This window comes from Neophocaena asiaeorientalis, unplaced genomic scaffold (genome assembly GCF_003031525.2).
Source record: "Neophocaena asiaeorientalis asiaeorientalis breed wild unplaced genomic scaffold, Neophocaena_asiaeorientalis_V1.1 scaffold314, whole genome shotgun sequence".
NCBI lineage: Eukaryota > Metazoa > Chordata > Mammalia > Artiodactyla > Phocoenidae > Neophocaena > Neophocaena asiaeorientalis.
Window position 1 is genome coordinate 80,507 of NW_020175489.1, and position 16,813 is coordinate 97,319.

The 16,813-nt window shown below is 35.5% G+C and overlaps 1 protein-coding gene across 4 annotated transcripts in view; it reads left to right on the forward strand.

Annotated features, from left to right (window-relative positions):
* ANLN (anillin, actin binding protein) overlaps nucleotides 1-16,813 on the forward strand; it is a 56,918-nt gene that overhangs the window by 17,210 nt on the left and 22,895 nt on the right. The window contains exons 7-21 of one of the 4 annotated variants that reach the window (XM_024768892.1): nucleotides 66-173; nucleotides 3,782-3,905; nucleotides 8,001-8,111; nucleotides 8,821-9,056; nucleotides 9,759-9,904; nucleotides 10,180-10,327; nucleotides 10,705-10,840; nucleotides 11,482-11,664; nucleotides 12,634-12,760; nucleotides 13,389-13,437; nucleotides 13,530-13,586; nucleotides 14,195-14,233; nucleotides 14,469-14,490; nucleotides 15,404-15,507; nucleotides 16,262-16,315. In XM_024768892.1, coding sequence (XP_024624660.1) covers nucleotides 66-173; nucleotides 3,782-3,905; nucleotides 8,001-8,111; nucleotides 8,821-9,056; nucleotides 9,759-9,904; nucleotides 10,180-10,327; nucleotides 10,705-10,840; nucleotides 11,482-11,664; nucleotides 12,634-12,760; nucleotides 13,389-13,437; nucleotides 13,530-13,586; nucleotides 14,195-14,233; nucleotides 14,469-14,490; nucleotides 15,404-15,507; nucleotides 16,262-16,315 — 1,644 coding nt within the window. The remainder of the gene's footprint in view (nucleotides 1-65; nucleotides 174-3,781; nucleotides 3,906-8,000; nucleotides 8,112-8,820; nucleotides 9,057-9,758; nucleotides 9,905-10,179; nucleotides 10,328-10,704; nucleotides 10,841-11,481; nucleotides 11,665-12,633; nucleotides 12,761-13,388; nucleotides 13,438-13,529; nucleotides 13,587-14,194; nucleotides 14,234-14,468; nucleotides 14,491-15,403; nucleotides 15,508-16,261; nucleotides 16,316-16,813) is intronic. The other 3 variants (XM_024768894.1, XM_024768893.1, XM_024768895.1) reach the window with 3 other exon arrangements.

A 16,813-nucleotide genomic window follows, 5' to 3' on the forward strand; every position in this document is an offset into this window, starting at 1 on the left:
AGAATTTGAATATTATTAAACATATTTTTGGCTCTTGTGTAAAATAGAGCTTTTGATGATTTTAGGAACGTCAAAAAGAATTAGCATGTCTTCGTGGCCGATTTGACAAGGGCAGTTTATGGAGTGCAGAAAAAGGCGAAAACTCAAAAAGCAAACAACTAGAAACCAAACAGGTAATGTAAACAAGAAATGTAAAAGTGAACTTGTTACCAAAGTAGTGCTGAGATTTAACTTGTGGTTCTGTATTGTAAAATAATTCTTTATATACTATCTTGTTCCAATTAACTATGCAGCTTTCTATTCATAAACTCCTTAAATGGTCATACCAACTTTGCTTGTTCCAATTAACTATGCAGCTTTCCATTCATAAACTCCTTAAATGTTCATGCCAACTTTGCTTTTCTCTTGTGATATTTTGCCATTTAATGGAACTTTTAACCATGTTTACTGATGGCCTACTTAAAATCAAATTTAAAAGGTATTCTCATCATTCGGTTGATTTCAGATTCCTTTTAACATTCTATTTAGATGCTGGTTTTCAAATGTTTCTCAGAATCTACTTTTCTCATTAATGATTATATATCTCTCCCCAAATACCATACTTTTAGACTATCTGTAATTCTTTCAGTCACCAAATACCTCCCAGATTTCTTTTTACTCATATTATTTGTGGTCAAATTTCATTGGTAAGCCTTCAGCAAAATCCCTACTGTGTTAAACTAGCTTTTGTTTCATCTACATGCCTACTGTGTACAAAATACTGTGTTAGGAGATATATATATATATATATATGTATATATATATATGTATATACACATTTTACTTTCAGTTTTATTGAGATATAATTGACATACAGCACTGTAAATGTTTAGTGATTTGACTTACATACATTATGAAATGATTACCACAATAAGTTTAGTGAACCTCCATCATCTCATAGATACAAAATTAAAGAAATAGAAAAAACCATATTTTCCTTGTGATGTGAACTCTTAGGATTTACTCTCATAACATACAGCAGTGTTAATTATGTAAATCAGGTTGTACATCATATCTCTAGTACTTACTCATCTCATAACTGGAAGTTTATACCTGTTGACCACTTTCATCCCATTCCCCCTTCCCCTACCCCCTCCTTTGGTAACCACAAAGACGATCATTTTGTCTATGAGTTTGTTTGTTTTTGAAGTATAATTGACCTATACCACTATGTTCGTTCCTGTTGCACAGTACAGTGATTCGATGTTTCTAGACATTACAAAATGATCACTACAATAAGTCTAGTTACCATCTGTCACCGTACGAAGATATTACATTATTATTGACTGTATTCCCAGTGCTGTACCTTTCATCCCTGTGATTCATTTATTTTATAGCTGGAAGTTTGTACCTCTTAATTTTCCTGTGTTAGGATGTATTTTTAAGCTAAAAATAATAGAACTATATTTAACGTGGCTACCAGTAGAAATAGAATAATACATTTATTCTTTGAGAAGGATCTATTTGATTTTTTTTTTTTTTTAAATCAGTTCCCTTGCTTAACAAATCATGTTTCTCAAGGTCCTGATCTCGACCATTTTTTTGGTCTCACTTGTCCTGGAACATCTCTTTCCCATCCTCATATCCTAGGTTCAGTCAATCACAGAAATGCTGATAATGCTTGGCTATTCTGCCCTCATCTCTCTCCTGAACTCCAGTTGAGCTTTGGTTGGCGGGCAGAGCTTTCTATGCTTTGCTGGAATATCTTCCCCATGTAATCTCTGTCTTCACTTAGGGCTTTACTCTATACTTCCTCATCTAAAACAATCTGGCAGTACCTCCTTGGCTCCTTCCTCTTGTTACTATGTCTTCCCACCTGCTGGCCTCTAGCACGTGCACACATAAGCACACACACATCCAGTGATACATTTTCTAAGTATGTCACCAAGCTTCCTTGTCTTGTGTATTTTCCTCTGCCATTGCCTTAATCATTAACATAGCTTTGTGTGAACACCCTGCTTTTAGTCTGGCTTCTCTCCAGTCCATCTAACCCACTGCTGCTAGAAAAATATTTCTAAAAGGCAGATAGGCATGTATTCCCTTGCTTAAAATCCTGGAGAGCTCCCCATAGCTAACATCAGAAAAATGTCTAAAGTGCTTGGCTTGACATCTAGAATCATTCAGAAATCTGGCTTCTCTTCCCTGCTCCTCCACATGTGTGCTTCAGTCCTGCCATGCAGACTATTTGTAGTCTCTCAAGTGTACGCATATTTTCAGATCTCTTTGTCTTTGCCTTGCTAGTCTCTCTGGATGAAATATCTCTGTGGTGAGCTCCTGCTTCATTAAGAATAGGTTAAATTTTAATTCCCTCTGGAATTTTTTACTTGGCCCTTTTCCCAGTCCCCCTCCTGCTTTTCTGGGCCCATGTCATCCTGTTTTTACCTCACTGGAATATTTATCTTCCTATAATTGTTTTAACTTTGTTTTTCACCACTGTCTATGAGAGCCTTATTCATCTCTGTCTATGTTCTCAGTGCTTGACTCACAGTAGGAGCACAGTAAATTTGTCTTTGGAAGAAGGAATGAATGGGCTAATCCTTCCTATCAGCATAGAGCAAGCTATTATCTGTGATCTTAAAACAAAAACAACTCTTTTGATTCTCCTATTCCCCTCCCTTTCTTTGCCTCCTTTTCATCCAGACTCTTCCAAAAGGGTGTCTCTACTTGTATCTTCCAGTTTTTCTCTTCCCTTCTCTTTTGATCTCTCCACTCAGGCTTTCACCACTACCCATATCAAATTCACCAGTGATCTTCAGTAATCAGTTTTCAGGTGTTTAACTTGACCTATTATTAGCAGCATTTGACGTTGTGAATCACTGTCTTCTGTTTGAAGCACCTTCTTCGCTTGGTTGCCGGTAGGTCATAGTCTCATGGTTTTCCTTCTACATCTCTGGAAGATAAAAAGCAACCATTCTTAAGTGATTTTTTTGTTAAATGATTCCTGGTAAACCTGTGGAATCCCTCCCCAGACAGTTGCACATATACATGTAAAGAAAATTCTGAACACAGTAATGGGGAGTTCAGGGGTCTCCCCACCTCAGAACTCATCTGTGGTACCCACAGAAAGAGCAGCCTAAAAGATGGGAGGGAAAAGCAGTTGAGTATGGCGTAACTGAAGTCAAGGGAAGAAAGAGCCTTTCAGAAGGGAGGAGTGGTTGGTATTGCCAAGTGTTTGTTGTCAGACGTAGGCTGGACTGAGACCACTGGGTTTTGAAATAAGGAGCTTGTTGTGACTTGGCAGAGCCTTTTAATGAAGTGGTGAGGGTAGCATGCAGGTAGTAGTGGGTGAAGAGCAGAGTCCAGGAGTATAGGCAGTCCTCAGAAGTTTGGTTCTAAAGGGAAGGGAGCAAGGAGGTGGTGGCTAGAAAGGGTTGAGGAAGTGGCGTGTGGTTTTGCTTGTATTTGTTTTGTTCTTTCTGAGGAGACAATTATTTTTTCCCAATATGTGGCTTTCACCTGAATTGGTTTATCTAAAGCTGAACTCTGATGTGGATTTTCATTCTCTCTTGCCTACTGGTCTCTAAAAAAGATTTTACTTACTATTAATTACCAAGAATATGAACTAGCACCGAGGCCTTTTGTGTTCTAAACGTGGCTGGACCCTTTCACATTCATTATCTGTTTTGTTCTGAGGAAGCTTATATAGAACAATGACTCTTACTTGTTTCATTTAATGACATGTAAAAAGACAAAATTTATAGTTTTGAGAGGTAAAGTTTATCTCTTCATTTGCTTTTTGCAGGAAATTCACTGTCAGAACACTCCCCTCAGAAAACAAGTTGGTCCAAATACCCCATCACTTCCAGTAACAGAAAAGGTGACAGAAAATCAGACACCAGCACAACCTTCTAGTATAGAACCTACGGGTAAGCGTTTTCTATTTCTCCTTCACTTAAAATGTAGATTTCAGTCAACCATAGTTTTGGAAATTGGATTGGAAAGCAGAAATGCTGTTTTAGTGTAAAAAGAGAGATTCATTTCTTCATTTCCACTTACCTTCTCATTTCTAGCCATGCAATATCCTTCTTCCTTAGTTATCTTTCCAGAGTGAGAACGCATACACTTGATGAGAGTGTAAATTACTATAAGTATTTTTTGGAGAAAAATTCAGTAATATCTATTGAATTGTAAAGTGTGTGTGCTCTGCAAGTGTTTCTGTAAGTTGAATTCTTAGAACTAGTGCGCACAGGTGTATGTACAAATGTATTAGTTGTAGCACCATTTGTAATAGTAATAAGATTTAAATGACCTAAATGCAGATCAGTAGAAGACTAAATAAATTGTGCTAAATCCATGTAATCAAGTATTATGTAGCTGCTTAAAATGAATAAGGTAGCTTTGTATGTAATGACATTTAATATATCGTAGGCAGTTAAATTAAAAAAAACAGTAGTGGTAAAAAAACATATTACTGAAATTCGCCATCGTAACAATTTTTTTGTGTGTGTGGTACGCGGGCCTCTCACTGTTGCGGCCTCTCCCGTTGCGGAGCCCAGGCTCTGGACGCACAGGCTCAGCGGCAATGGCTCACGGGCCTAGCCGCTCCGCGGCACGTGGGATCTTCCTGGACCGGGGCACGAACCCGCGTCCCCTGCATCGGCAGGCGTACCCTCAACCACTGCGCCTCCAGGGAAGCCCCATCTTAACAATTTTTAAGTGTACAGTTCAGTAGTGTTAAGTATATTCACACTGTTGAGGAACAGATCTCTGGAACTTTCATTTGGCAAAACTGAAACTCTATACCCATTAAACAACAACTCCCCTTTTCCCTCTCCTGAGCCTCTGGTCACCAGCATTCTACATTCTGTTTCTATGAATTTGACTACCTCATATAGATTAGATACCTCATATAAGTGCGATAATACAGTATTTGTCTTTTTGTGGCTAGCATATTTAATTTAGCATAACGTCCCAGGTTTCATCCATGTTGACATGTCACATGTCAAATGTGTGACAGGACTGCCTTCCTTTTTAAGGCTGAATAATATTTTATTGTGTAGCTATACCATATTTTGTTTATCCACTGATGGACATGTGGGTTGCTTCCACCTCTTGGCCATTGTGGATAGTGCTATTATGAACATGGGTATGCAAATATCTCTTCGAGACCCTGCTTTCAATTCTTTTGGCTGTATACCCAGAAGTGGGATTGCTTGATCATGCAGTAGTTCTATTTTTAATATTTTGAGGAACTATTATGCTGGTTTCCATAGTGGTCACACTATTTACAGTCTCACCAACAGTGCACAAGCATTCTAATTTCTCCACACCCTCATCAACACTTGTTATTTTTTGTTTCCTTGACAGTAGCTATCCTAATAGGTATGAGTTATTAGCTCATTGTGATTTTGATTTGCATTTCTCCTATGATTGGAAATGTTGAGCATCTTTTTGCATGCTTGTTGGCCATTTGTATATCATCTTTGGAGAAGCATCTGTTCATGTCCTTTGCCCATTTTTAAATTAGGTTGATTTTTTGTTACTGAGTTGTAGGAGTTCTTATATTCTGAATATTAACCCCTTGTCAAATATATGATTTGCAAATATTTGCTCACATTCAGTAGGTTGATACACAAAACTTTTTTTTTTTAATTGAGGTGTAGTTGGTTGACAATATTATATTAGTTTTAGGTGTACAACATAATGATTAAACATTTTTATAGATTATACTCCATTTTAGTTATCATAAAATATTTTCCATGTGCTGGACAGTATATCCTTGAAACTTACTTATTTTATACATAGTGGTTTGTACCTCTTAATCCCCTACTCCTACCTTGCCCCCGCTCCCACAAAAGTTTTTAAGTTTGATGTTGTCCCATTTGTCTAATTTTGCTTTGGTTGCCTGCTTTGTGTTATACCCAGGAAATCATCACCAAATCCAATGTCATGAAGCTTTCTTTCTCTCTATGTTTTCTTCTGGGAGTTTTATAGTTTTGAGTCTTACATTATGTCTTTAATCCATTTTGAGTTGATTTTTGGATATGGCATCAGATAAAGGTCCAACTTAATTCTTTGCATGTAAATATCCAGTTTTCCCAACATCATTTGCCCTTTCCCCATTGAATTATCTTGGCAGCCTTGTTAAAGATCATTTGACCATTTATGTGAAGTTTTATTTCTGGGCTCTCTCTTCTTTTCCATTGGTCTATATGTCTATCTTTATGCTAGTATCATACTATATTGATTATTATAGCTTTGTAATATGTTTTGAAATCAGGAAATGTCAGTCTTCTAACTTTGTTCTCTTTCAAAATTGTTTTGGATATTCAGGGTCTCTTGAAGTTCCATATGAATTTTAGGACAGACTTTCTATTTCTCCAAAAAGTGCTGTTGGGATTTTGATAAGAATTGCATTGAATCTGTAGATTGCTTTGGGTAGTATTGACATCTTAACAATATTAAGTCTTCCAGTCCATGAACATGGGATGTCTTTCCATCTATTTGTGTGTTTTTTAATGTCTTTCAGCAATATTTTGTACTTTTCAGTATACAAGTCTATCACCTCCTTGGTTAGGTTTATTCCTAAGTATTTTATTCTCTTTGATGCTATTGTAAATGGAATTGTTTTCTTAATTTGCTCTTCAGATTGTTCATTGTTAGTATATAGAAATGCAACTGGTTGTTTTGTGTTGATTTTGTATTCTGCATCTTTGCTGAATTTGTATATTATTCTAAAAGTTTTTGTGTGTGTGGAATCTTTAGAGGTTTCTGTATATAAGATCATGTTATCTGTGAACAGAGATAATTTTACTTCTTTTAAAACTTGGATTCTTTTAATTTCTTTTTCTTGCCTATTGCTCTAGCTAGGACTTTTAAAAAGCTATGTTGACTAGAAATGGTGAGAGTGGGCTTATCTCTAGCTTGTCTTTTTCCTGATCTTAGAGGAAAAGCTTTCAATCTTTTACCATTAAGTATAATGTTAGCTGTGGGATTCTCATATATGTCTTTATTATGTTGAAGTAGTGTTTTTCTATTGCTAGTTAAGTGTTTTTATTGACACTTTTTAAAAAGCGCAAAACAAAATGCAGAAGAGCATGTATAGTATGATCACACTATTTACAATAGCCAGGACATGGAAGCAACCTAAGTGTCCATCAAACAGATGAATGGATGAAGAAGATGTGGCACATATATACAATGGAATATTACTCAGCCATAAAAAGAAATGAAATTGAGTTATTTGTAGTGAGGTGGATGGACCTAGAGTCTGTCATACAGAGTGAAGTAAGTCAGAAAGAGAAAAACAAATACCATATGCTAACACATATATATGGAGTCTAAAAAAGAAAAAAAAGTGGTTCTGATGAACCTAGGGGCAGGACAGGAATAAAGATGCAGATGTAGAGAATGGACTTGAGGACACGGGGAGGGGGAAGGGTGAGCTGGGACAAAGTGAGAGAGTGGCATGGACATATATACACTACCAAATGTAAAATAGATAGCTAGTGGGAAGCAGCGCATAGCATAAGGAGATCAGCTTGGTGCTTTGTGACCACCTAGACGGCTGGGCTAGGGAGGGTTGGAGGGAGACGCCAGAAGGAGAGGATATGGGGATGTATGTATACGTATAGCTGATTCACTTTGTTATACAGCAGAAACTAACAAAACATTGTAAAGCAATTATATTCCAACAAAGATGTTTAAAAAATAAAATAAAATAAGGTAAAATAATGGGAAAACTTTTAAAAAGGATATATACATATGTATACATAGAGGGAAAACTGGAAGAACAAACAATAACCTGGTAATATTAGTGTCCCCTTTCTCTTCTAGGGAAGAAGAGAGAGATGGGAAAGTTAAGAGAAGACAGGTGCTTTGGGGGATTCTCTACTTTATGCATTTCTGGATTTGAAATGCATAGCTTTATAATCAGAAAACAAGATATGTAAGATTCCGTAATTGAAAAACTCTAAGTTTTTATATACATATTCATATGGTTTTTCCTAAAATTTTTTTAGGTTTTACTGAATGTGAAATGACGAAGTCTAGCCCTTTGAAAATAACATTGTTTTTAGAAGAGGAAAAGTCCTTAAAAGTAACATCAGACCCAAAGGTTGAACAGCTGACTGGTTGGTTTTCATTGTTTTCATTCCTTGTCTCTTATTAACTCTGGACACGCTAGGAGAATTAGTATTCTCATATTCAAATATGCAGTGTTCTATATTTCAAAATATGATTTTATAAAATTCTAGTATTTCCACTAGGAAATACTCTAGCTTTCACAAAGTATAGTACCGTTAACAGTTATCTTTAGGTCCCAGGCTCCTGTGAAAATCTGATTAAGGCTATCACTCACTTTCAAAGGGAAAGGAAATGTGCTGCCCTTCCACACTCTGCATGTATGGTTAGAGGAATCAGTGGCCCTTGAAGTTTATTTGTGACCCCTGCCCTAAGTGATGTTAATATTTTCCTATTATTGACTGCAATGTGAAAGGGCAGTTCCCAACAATAGAAAAAGAATTATTTGAAAAAATATTTTTTGTAAATCTGAAGCTTTTGGCTATTATCTTGCAGTCTGGGTTTTTAATATTCTTTCTTAAACCCAAAGAATTGAATCAGCTTTGGATCGTTCCCACCTTTATTACTTAGAAAATGTTATTGGAACTTCATATTAGTAGTATTCTATTTCTTTTTGTTTTGTTTGTTTAGGAGGTACTTTTTCATAGGCCTTTTTCTTCCTGTTTATTGAGTAAGCATATGAATGTTAGGTCTTCTCTGTTATCCGTTTAATTCTTAAAGGTCTGAATCACAGTATTTACCTGTTGGAATGCTTTTCAGAGGTGGTACGTGAAATTGAGATGAGTGTGGATGATGATGATGATATCAACAGTTCAAAAGTAATTAATGACATCTTCAGTGATGTCCTAGAGGAAGGTGAACTAGATGTGGAAAAGAGCCAGGAGGAGACGGATAATGCCGATGCAGAAAGCAGCGAACAGGAAGATGCACTGAATATCTCCTCGATGTCTTTACTTGCTCCATTAGCACAGACAGTTGGTGTGGTAAGTCCAGAGGTAAGAAAGGACTAAATGTAAACAGGCCCAGCACATAAAGAAACTAAGTAGAATTGGGGTCCCTTTTTGTTTTAGTTGGTGCATGGGGATTTGGCACTCTGTAGCCAGGGGTATTTTGCAAACTTGATGTTAATTCTCTTAAAAAAGAGCTTAAAACTCTTCAGTGGTTTGTTTTTGGCCTTAGATGAAATCCAAACTGTAACATGGCTTAAAAGGCCAGACATTTGGGCTCAAATCCTGGCTCTGCCATTAAGCGATGTTTATGGGTCAGGTTATTTAACCTCTTTGCCACAGTTAAATGTTAAATTAGGTTAAAAATAGTACCTACATCATGGGGGTAAAGTGCATATTAGGTCATATTAGTATATTAGTATTTAGCACCAGATAGATAACTAACATTTATTGAGAGCTAACTCTACTGTTATAAGCTATCACCCTAAATTGAATAGCTGCACCTTTTTCTGGAGATTGATTCAATTAGAAATATTTTTTAAAAAGAGTTACAAGTGTAGGCTTCAGCTGTCTTTGAACTTTTATTCATATACATTTTAGGAACTTATTGAAGTTTGCCTTGTTTTTATGATGAATCGGTCAACTTATTGGATGTTTGTTTTCTAGTAATAAAGTCATTCAATTCCTCAGATTTCTCATTTAGAATCAATGTCATCCATAAAATCTAATATCTGATGTGCCTTCCTGCAGAATTTAGTTTCTTCGCCCAGCTGGGAGTTGAAAGACACCAGCATAAGTGATGAAAGTCCAAAGCCAGGAAAATTCCAAAGAACCCGTGTCCCTCGAGCTGAGTCTGGTGATAGTATAGGTCATGAAGGTCATGATCTTCCTTACAGGTGAGAACATCTTAGAAGACATTCACTCACTAAGGGTCATGGTTTAGATTGACCTAACAAGTTTTGTTATTTATAATTATAGTGTTATTAGTATTTATCTTTATAAAACTTTGAAATAGCTTTGGGAAGACTCTCTTTCACCCAATGGCATTTTCCATTCTAGTGAAGTGTTCTACTGATATGTTGCAATATCAATATTCTGCTGATATGTTCAACAAAGGGTAGTGCTTAGTGTGTTGCTGGATTTCTGATAGAGTATAACTTATTTCCTGAAGCATTGATGCATACAGATCTCAAAGAGTCAAAGAAACAGACCGTCCTTCAATAAAGCAGGTGATTGTTCGGAAGGAAGATGTTACTTCAAAATTGAATGAAAAAAAGAATGGCTTTCCTTGTCAGGTTAACATCAAGCAGAAAATGCAGGTATGTACTGTGGAAAGGGGATTTGGAAGGTTGACAGCGCGAGATGGTGAGCTCCTTGAGGACAAGAGCCCAGCCTTATTCATCTCTGTATCCTGAGTGACTAGGACAGTGTGTGACATGTAGGAGCTCAGGAGCTTACTCCTGAATTCAGTTTTGAGAAAAGTCCTCTCTTTTTGGTGCATAGTCTAGAAACTTGAACAATGAAACCGTAACCTTTGAATGAAAAGGAAACAATGGAAACGTAACCGAAACCGTAACCTCCCTCTCTGGAGATTTTGGAAATTACCCAATTGGATAAATTATAATTAAAGTTTAAATAAAGTGAAAATGGTGATTAAAAATGTGAGTTTTTTTCCTCCTTTCATTGGTTTCACTAGGAACTCAATAATGAAATAAATTTGCAGCAGACAGTGATCTATCAGGCTAGCCAGGCTCTTAACTGTTGTGTTGATGAAGACCATGGAAAAGGGTCACTGGAAGAAGCTGAAGCAGAAAGACTTCTTCTAATTGCAAGTATGTGTGATACACCTGAAACAATTCCAACACAATTTCAAACCAGGAAAAACTCATTTTGTCTAGTATACTCAGAAATTTCTAATTTTAGAGAAAGGGCTTTTTTGATAATCTGTTTCAGCTGATCTATTTTTTGTTTCTTACAAGGTTTGTGAAAACACTACATGTAAAATAAGGTGTAGTTTGCATGAAAAGGTGAAAGAACCTGGAATGCATTTGAAGAAATGAAGTGTAAAGAGTATGCTAAGAATGAATACATGAACTCACACACATACATACTCTTTATGCACACACACATACATGCTCTGTCTCTGTACCTGTCTATATATGTATAGCTAAAAATAAGTGTGTGAATTTTGTTGTGTGGTGATGGATGACAGGGCATGTTAGGATGGAGAGATTAACCATGCAAGAAAACTGACCAAAAGTTGAAGTATTAAATTACAAGGATTTTGTGAACAGATTGAGCAATCAAGGTTTTACCTAACTACCTACCATCTATTTATATGAAGGAAGAGTTACTGATTTTGTCTTTGGTGTTGTATACAATTGCCACATGAGTGCATTTTCTTGAATTGGTTTAATTTAGAAACGATTGCAGTTTTAATATTTGAAATATTAACTTGCATATTTCTACATAGCTGAGAAGAGAACACTTTTGATTGATGAGTTGAATAAGTTGAAGAATGAAGGGCCTCAGAGGAAGAATAAGGCTGGTCCCATATCCCAAAGTGAATTTGTCCCTTCCAAAGGATCAATTACTTTGTCAGAAATCCGCTTGCCTCTAAAAGCAGATTTTGTCTGCAGTACAGTTCAGAAACCAGGTATGGTAATTTTTATTTACTCACTTCTAGATCATATGTTAAATTATGAATTTCACCTAGATTGGAATTGTGCAAATGGGAACAAGTAGAGCATGCATGAAGACACAAGGCTTGTATCTCGGGCCTTTAGTTCCTTTTATGTAGATGTGTGTATAAAAATAACCAAGGAAAATTTCATATATGTTCTTACTGATCCATGCAATAACAGACATAGGTCTAACTGAAAGTAAGGCTTGTTAAACATAATATTGAACATAAAATAAATTACTAAGATGAGTTATTCTGATAAAACAGACCATTTGACTTGCATTAATTTTATTGTGGAAAGTATTGGGCATCTAAAAGAACTTATTTTACTTACTCTATTCTATTTAAAATTCACTCCGTCATGTAAATTTGTTCTTTGAATCCTGAATTACTGGTTGTGGGAGTGAAGAGCATCACAGTGTAGATACTTCTATTCAAATTTTATTCCCTTTATTCCTCTAGAATGAATAAATAAACTTTTCTAAGCTATGTATTCTACTTAAAATCATATTTAAACAAAGTGGGTAAAGGAGGTTATGGCACCAGTATCTGAAAAATAGGGCAGGATGGTAACTTTCACAGAAATATAGTATTTTAATCTCAGTCTTGAAATAACAAACCAGAATTTACCCTTTTGAGATGTATACTATTAGCTGAAGAATTTCGGGTCAACAGGTAAAATTTGAAGTCAGCAGAAACTGAGGAATGTGTAGCGAAGTTATTTCAATTCACTTAAAATGAAGAGACCTTGATGATGCTGTTCCAGGAACATGTCTGTCTGCTTACGTCTTTTTGTGTCTGAAAAGTTGACTTTAGAAAATTTTAAATGAATTTTATGTAAATCAGTTACAGTATTACTTTATTCATTTGGTCTTCCAGAATGCTGATTAGCTAAATCTGATTTTGCTTGTGCTTATTAGGTAATGTGATTATTTCTTACAGATGCAGCAAATTACTATTTCTTAATTATACTAAAAGCAGGAGCTGAAAATATGGTAGCCACACCATTAGCAAGTACCTCAAATTCTCTTAATGGCGATGCTCTAACATTCACTACTACATTTACTTTGTAAGTAAATTAGGCTTTTGATGGTTCAAACATACTTTTCTTTTTTAATAGAGTTAATACAGTCTAAGCATCCAGGTAGAATTTATAATCTTTGAAATGCAGTATGCTTATTGTTTTTATATGGACAAATAACTCATTTTTCAATTTGTTGGTTTAACTCTTTTATGCTTCCGATCTTTTCTTCCATTGAGTAGCATGTTTCTTCCATGTGACTGTAGGTATTTGAAGTGTTTTAACATATGTATTTACTACACACACACACACATGCAAAATCAGGACAACAATTTTTTAATATATACTTTAAATCTCTTAATGTACTTAACATTAAGTCTCAGTGAAAGACATTTATATGTAATGTCAGAGATTTATTTTGAAACTAGAGTCAAAATCTAGTTTGGAAGAAAAACTACTTTTATTATTTAAGATCTTGAGTTGTAAAATGCTGAAGAAAATGTTTGACCTGTATTATAGGGAAAAATAGACTGTTCTTACCAGTTTTTATATTCTTTAATAGTTTGTAACTATTGTCTTTAGTTTTAAAACACAGTGAATTCCTTTACTCTCAGCATTGTAACAGTATTTGTGGCATAATTTTTAATGGCATAATTTGATATTTTTATTTTTCCAGGCGGGATGTGTCAAATGACTTTGAAATAAATATTGAAGTTTACAGCTTGGTAAGCAGTTAAAGCTTTCTAAAGTAACTAATAGTGTATTTTTCTTAAAGACATCAGATTTTAAGTTACTTATGCTTTGGATTTGTGTGTAGGTACAAACGAAAGATCCCTCAGGCCCTGATAAGAAGAAAAAAGCATACAAGTCAAAGGTGAGAATGAAAGAAACCCAGTAGAAATATAATCAGAAATAGGAGATATAATATCTGTTTAAAATTATGTATAATTTTTAATAATTATCAAGCTTTTGGGTCATTTTTATGCCTTAAATTTCTAGTTACTGCACATAATAGGTATAGGTATGAATACTGAGAGTAAACTTGCAGTGAGTGACCATGACCCTAAGTATAAGCTACCGATATTACTCAGGCTAGACAATTCTGTTTTCTCCATATCTGCTTGACAACTATTATTATCTCTTTAAACTTTTCTCAGGCCTTTCCTCTGAACTCTTGTCTTACTAGCTCCTCTGAACCAGGCTTAAGAATGATGTGGTCACTGTAGGCATGAGGAATAGAAACAGCTTTGTTTCTGTCCTTCCTAGCCTTTGCTCTTTTGTTCTTTGTCTAAATCATCATTTAAAAGAATTTTATTTAGCTTTAACAAAAAAGGAATAACAGTATGGGTAAAGCCGGAATAAAAGACTCAAGTATAATGTATTGATATTTAAGAGTTATTTTCTGTGTGGGAGAATCTCAAGTTTGGTTAGTTTTAATCATAATGTTTAATAGGAAATATACTAAGTTATCTTTTCTTCCAGGCTATTACTCCTAAGCGACTTCTCACATCTGTAACCACAGTAAGTAGAATTTTTTGAAAGTTGAAGTTCCTTGAGAAATCTTCATCTTACACATATGATTGGAAATTGGTTAACCATTTCTAAACCCTAAGTGCTTTGGGAATCTTTAAAATATCCTAAAAGGAAAAAAAAACGTTTTCTGAAATATAGTCCTTGTGGTGTTTGTACTTAATATTTAAATCTTTGTATCAAATAAAGAAAATAACTTATGTCCTTCTTCACACCTTTTTTTTAGAAAAGCACCCTTCATTCTTCAGGTGAGTGAATCTTGAACTATTTGAAACGTTAGGATATAAGCAATTGCATACTTATACATATAGCCGTCTTGATTTATGAGTGTTTACCTTACTCTCCTTTGAATATTTTCTGTATGGTAGTAACATATAAGATTACTGGTGAGAATAACCTGCTGTCTGAAACCACCACGGGCCACCAAACAGCACATTGCTCAGGCTCTAGCAGGCAGTACACATAGGATACCTAGTCACTTGACAACTGCAGCAGGTAGCATTACTCTTCACCCTATCTTCTCTTGGTCTGTAGATTTGTTTTGTGCTATCCACACTGAGGAGCTCCCCTATTTTAACTTTACTGATCATGACTGGCATCGCATCATGTCAGAAAAGCATCTTTCTAGTTCACTGGAAACTGGAGTGCCAGTAGGCCAGAGAAGACTTTTCCAGAGTGGCCTTAGGCCTAAATTTTCCAAAGGGGATTAGGACTGATCTGGTTTCACTCACCTTTGGACTTTTGGTCTCTGTTTCTTGGCACAAGAGAATAACTAAGAAGAACCGTGCAGATAAAGTCCTGCTGCTCATTATGTCATCCTAGACTACAGCAGTGAAGGTTTTCATATCTCTGATAGGAAAATTGCTTTTTATGCACACATTTTTAGGTTCTCTATCTTTAAAAATACATCTGTCTCAAACGTTAAGATGCGCCTGTACCTCACTTACGTTAAATATAAATACTTAACAGTTTTCTTTCATTAGGAAATGTGTTGATGTTTTATTCCCCCCACCCTGCCCCACCTCCATATTTAGAGACAGAGGAAAATGAAGCAGTTTCTTCTGTGGCAGGTTAATTTCATTCTGTTAGAGTGGGGTGAGGAATTGTTATTTATACTTACCAAAGTCACTCTGAACTAAACTTCATTTCCTTTTTCTTTAGTTATGGCCAGTCTTAATGCTGTGCGTACCAGCAACTTTGCCCTTGTTGGATCTTATATGCTGTCATTATCTTCAGTAGGAAACACAAAATTTGCTCTGGACAAGGTAATCCAAATTTATTTATTTATTTATAGAAAAATTAGGTCCATGAAAATGTCCCATTACTTTCGAGTATTTGAAATCTTTGGCTGAATATGTATGTTCTTAGAATTGTACATTTTAATTAGACATGGGTTTAGCTGCATGATATGTTTTTTGATGTTGGAAGTATTTCTCCCCTGTATCTTAATAGTTAAGTCTTCAAAGCAGCATATACTGGTTTATTCTAAATGTCAATTCTGACTAAGAAAGTATTGCTTCTTGCATATAGATGTTAAGCTTACAGTTTTAAACATAGTTTCTTGCCCATTTGAAACCAATATTTTGAAATGACTAACATTTTTTGGATTTAGTTTTGACAAGATAGGGAAAGATAGATTAATTTCTTGGAAAAGTACTCATGAATCTAAGGGATTTCCTTCCCGTATTTTCCTCTCCAAGTTTAAGACTTCATAGTTCAGATCTGTGTAGTGTCACTACCATATTGAGTGCTTTTTCACCACACTGTAAAGACTAAATATTTAATAGCTAACGAGACCATTTTAAGTAGTAAGAGAAGTAGAGGCAAACTTTAGTCCTAGTGTTGGCTTCTGCTGTATAATACAGACTATTTAAAAATATTATAAGAGATTTCTGTAGTTAGAATATAACGATGTTTAAAAAAATTCATGTAACTTTTAATTTAGTAATTCAGCTAGTTTAACAAATTGAGTGATTCTGGGTCTTTTTTTCTCTTTGTCTTTTATTCTGTTTGTTTTAGATAAATTATGATGTTAAAGAGCGAGAGCTACTGGGCTATATGTTCCAGGAAAAGGTTGCCATATTTTCTTTGCTTGAAACTAATGAGCTTAAAAATTAGTCCTTAATTTTTGGCCCTTATGTATTTGTTTTACTAACCACTCTCATGTCTTCTTGGTTATTTTGAATAATTAAGGACATTATGTAAATTATTCTTTCTTTAGATCCTTGTAGATGGGCATCTTTTTCTTTAGTCTCATAATTCTTTAAAGCTTTCTTTAAAAGTTCTCTAGTTTTTTTCATGCCTGTTTGGTATTTGGGCTTTTATATTCTTTTTTCATGTTATAATTCTTTAAGATTCTAGGGCTTCCCTGGTGGCGCAGTGGTTGGGAGTCCGCCTGTTGATGCAGGGGACGCGGGTTCGTGCCCCGGTCTGGGAAGATCCCACGTGCCGCGGAGCGGCTGGGCCCGTGAGCCATGGCTAATGAGCCTGCGCGTCCGGAGCCTGTACTCCGCGGCGGGAGAGGCCACAGCGGTGGGAGGCCCGCGTACCGCAAAAAAAAAAAAAAAAAAA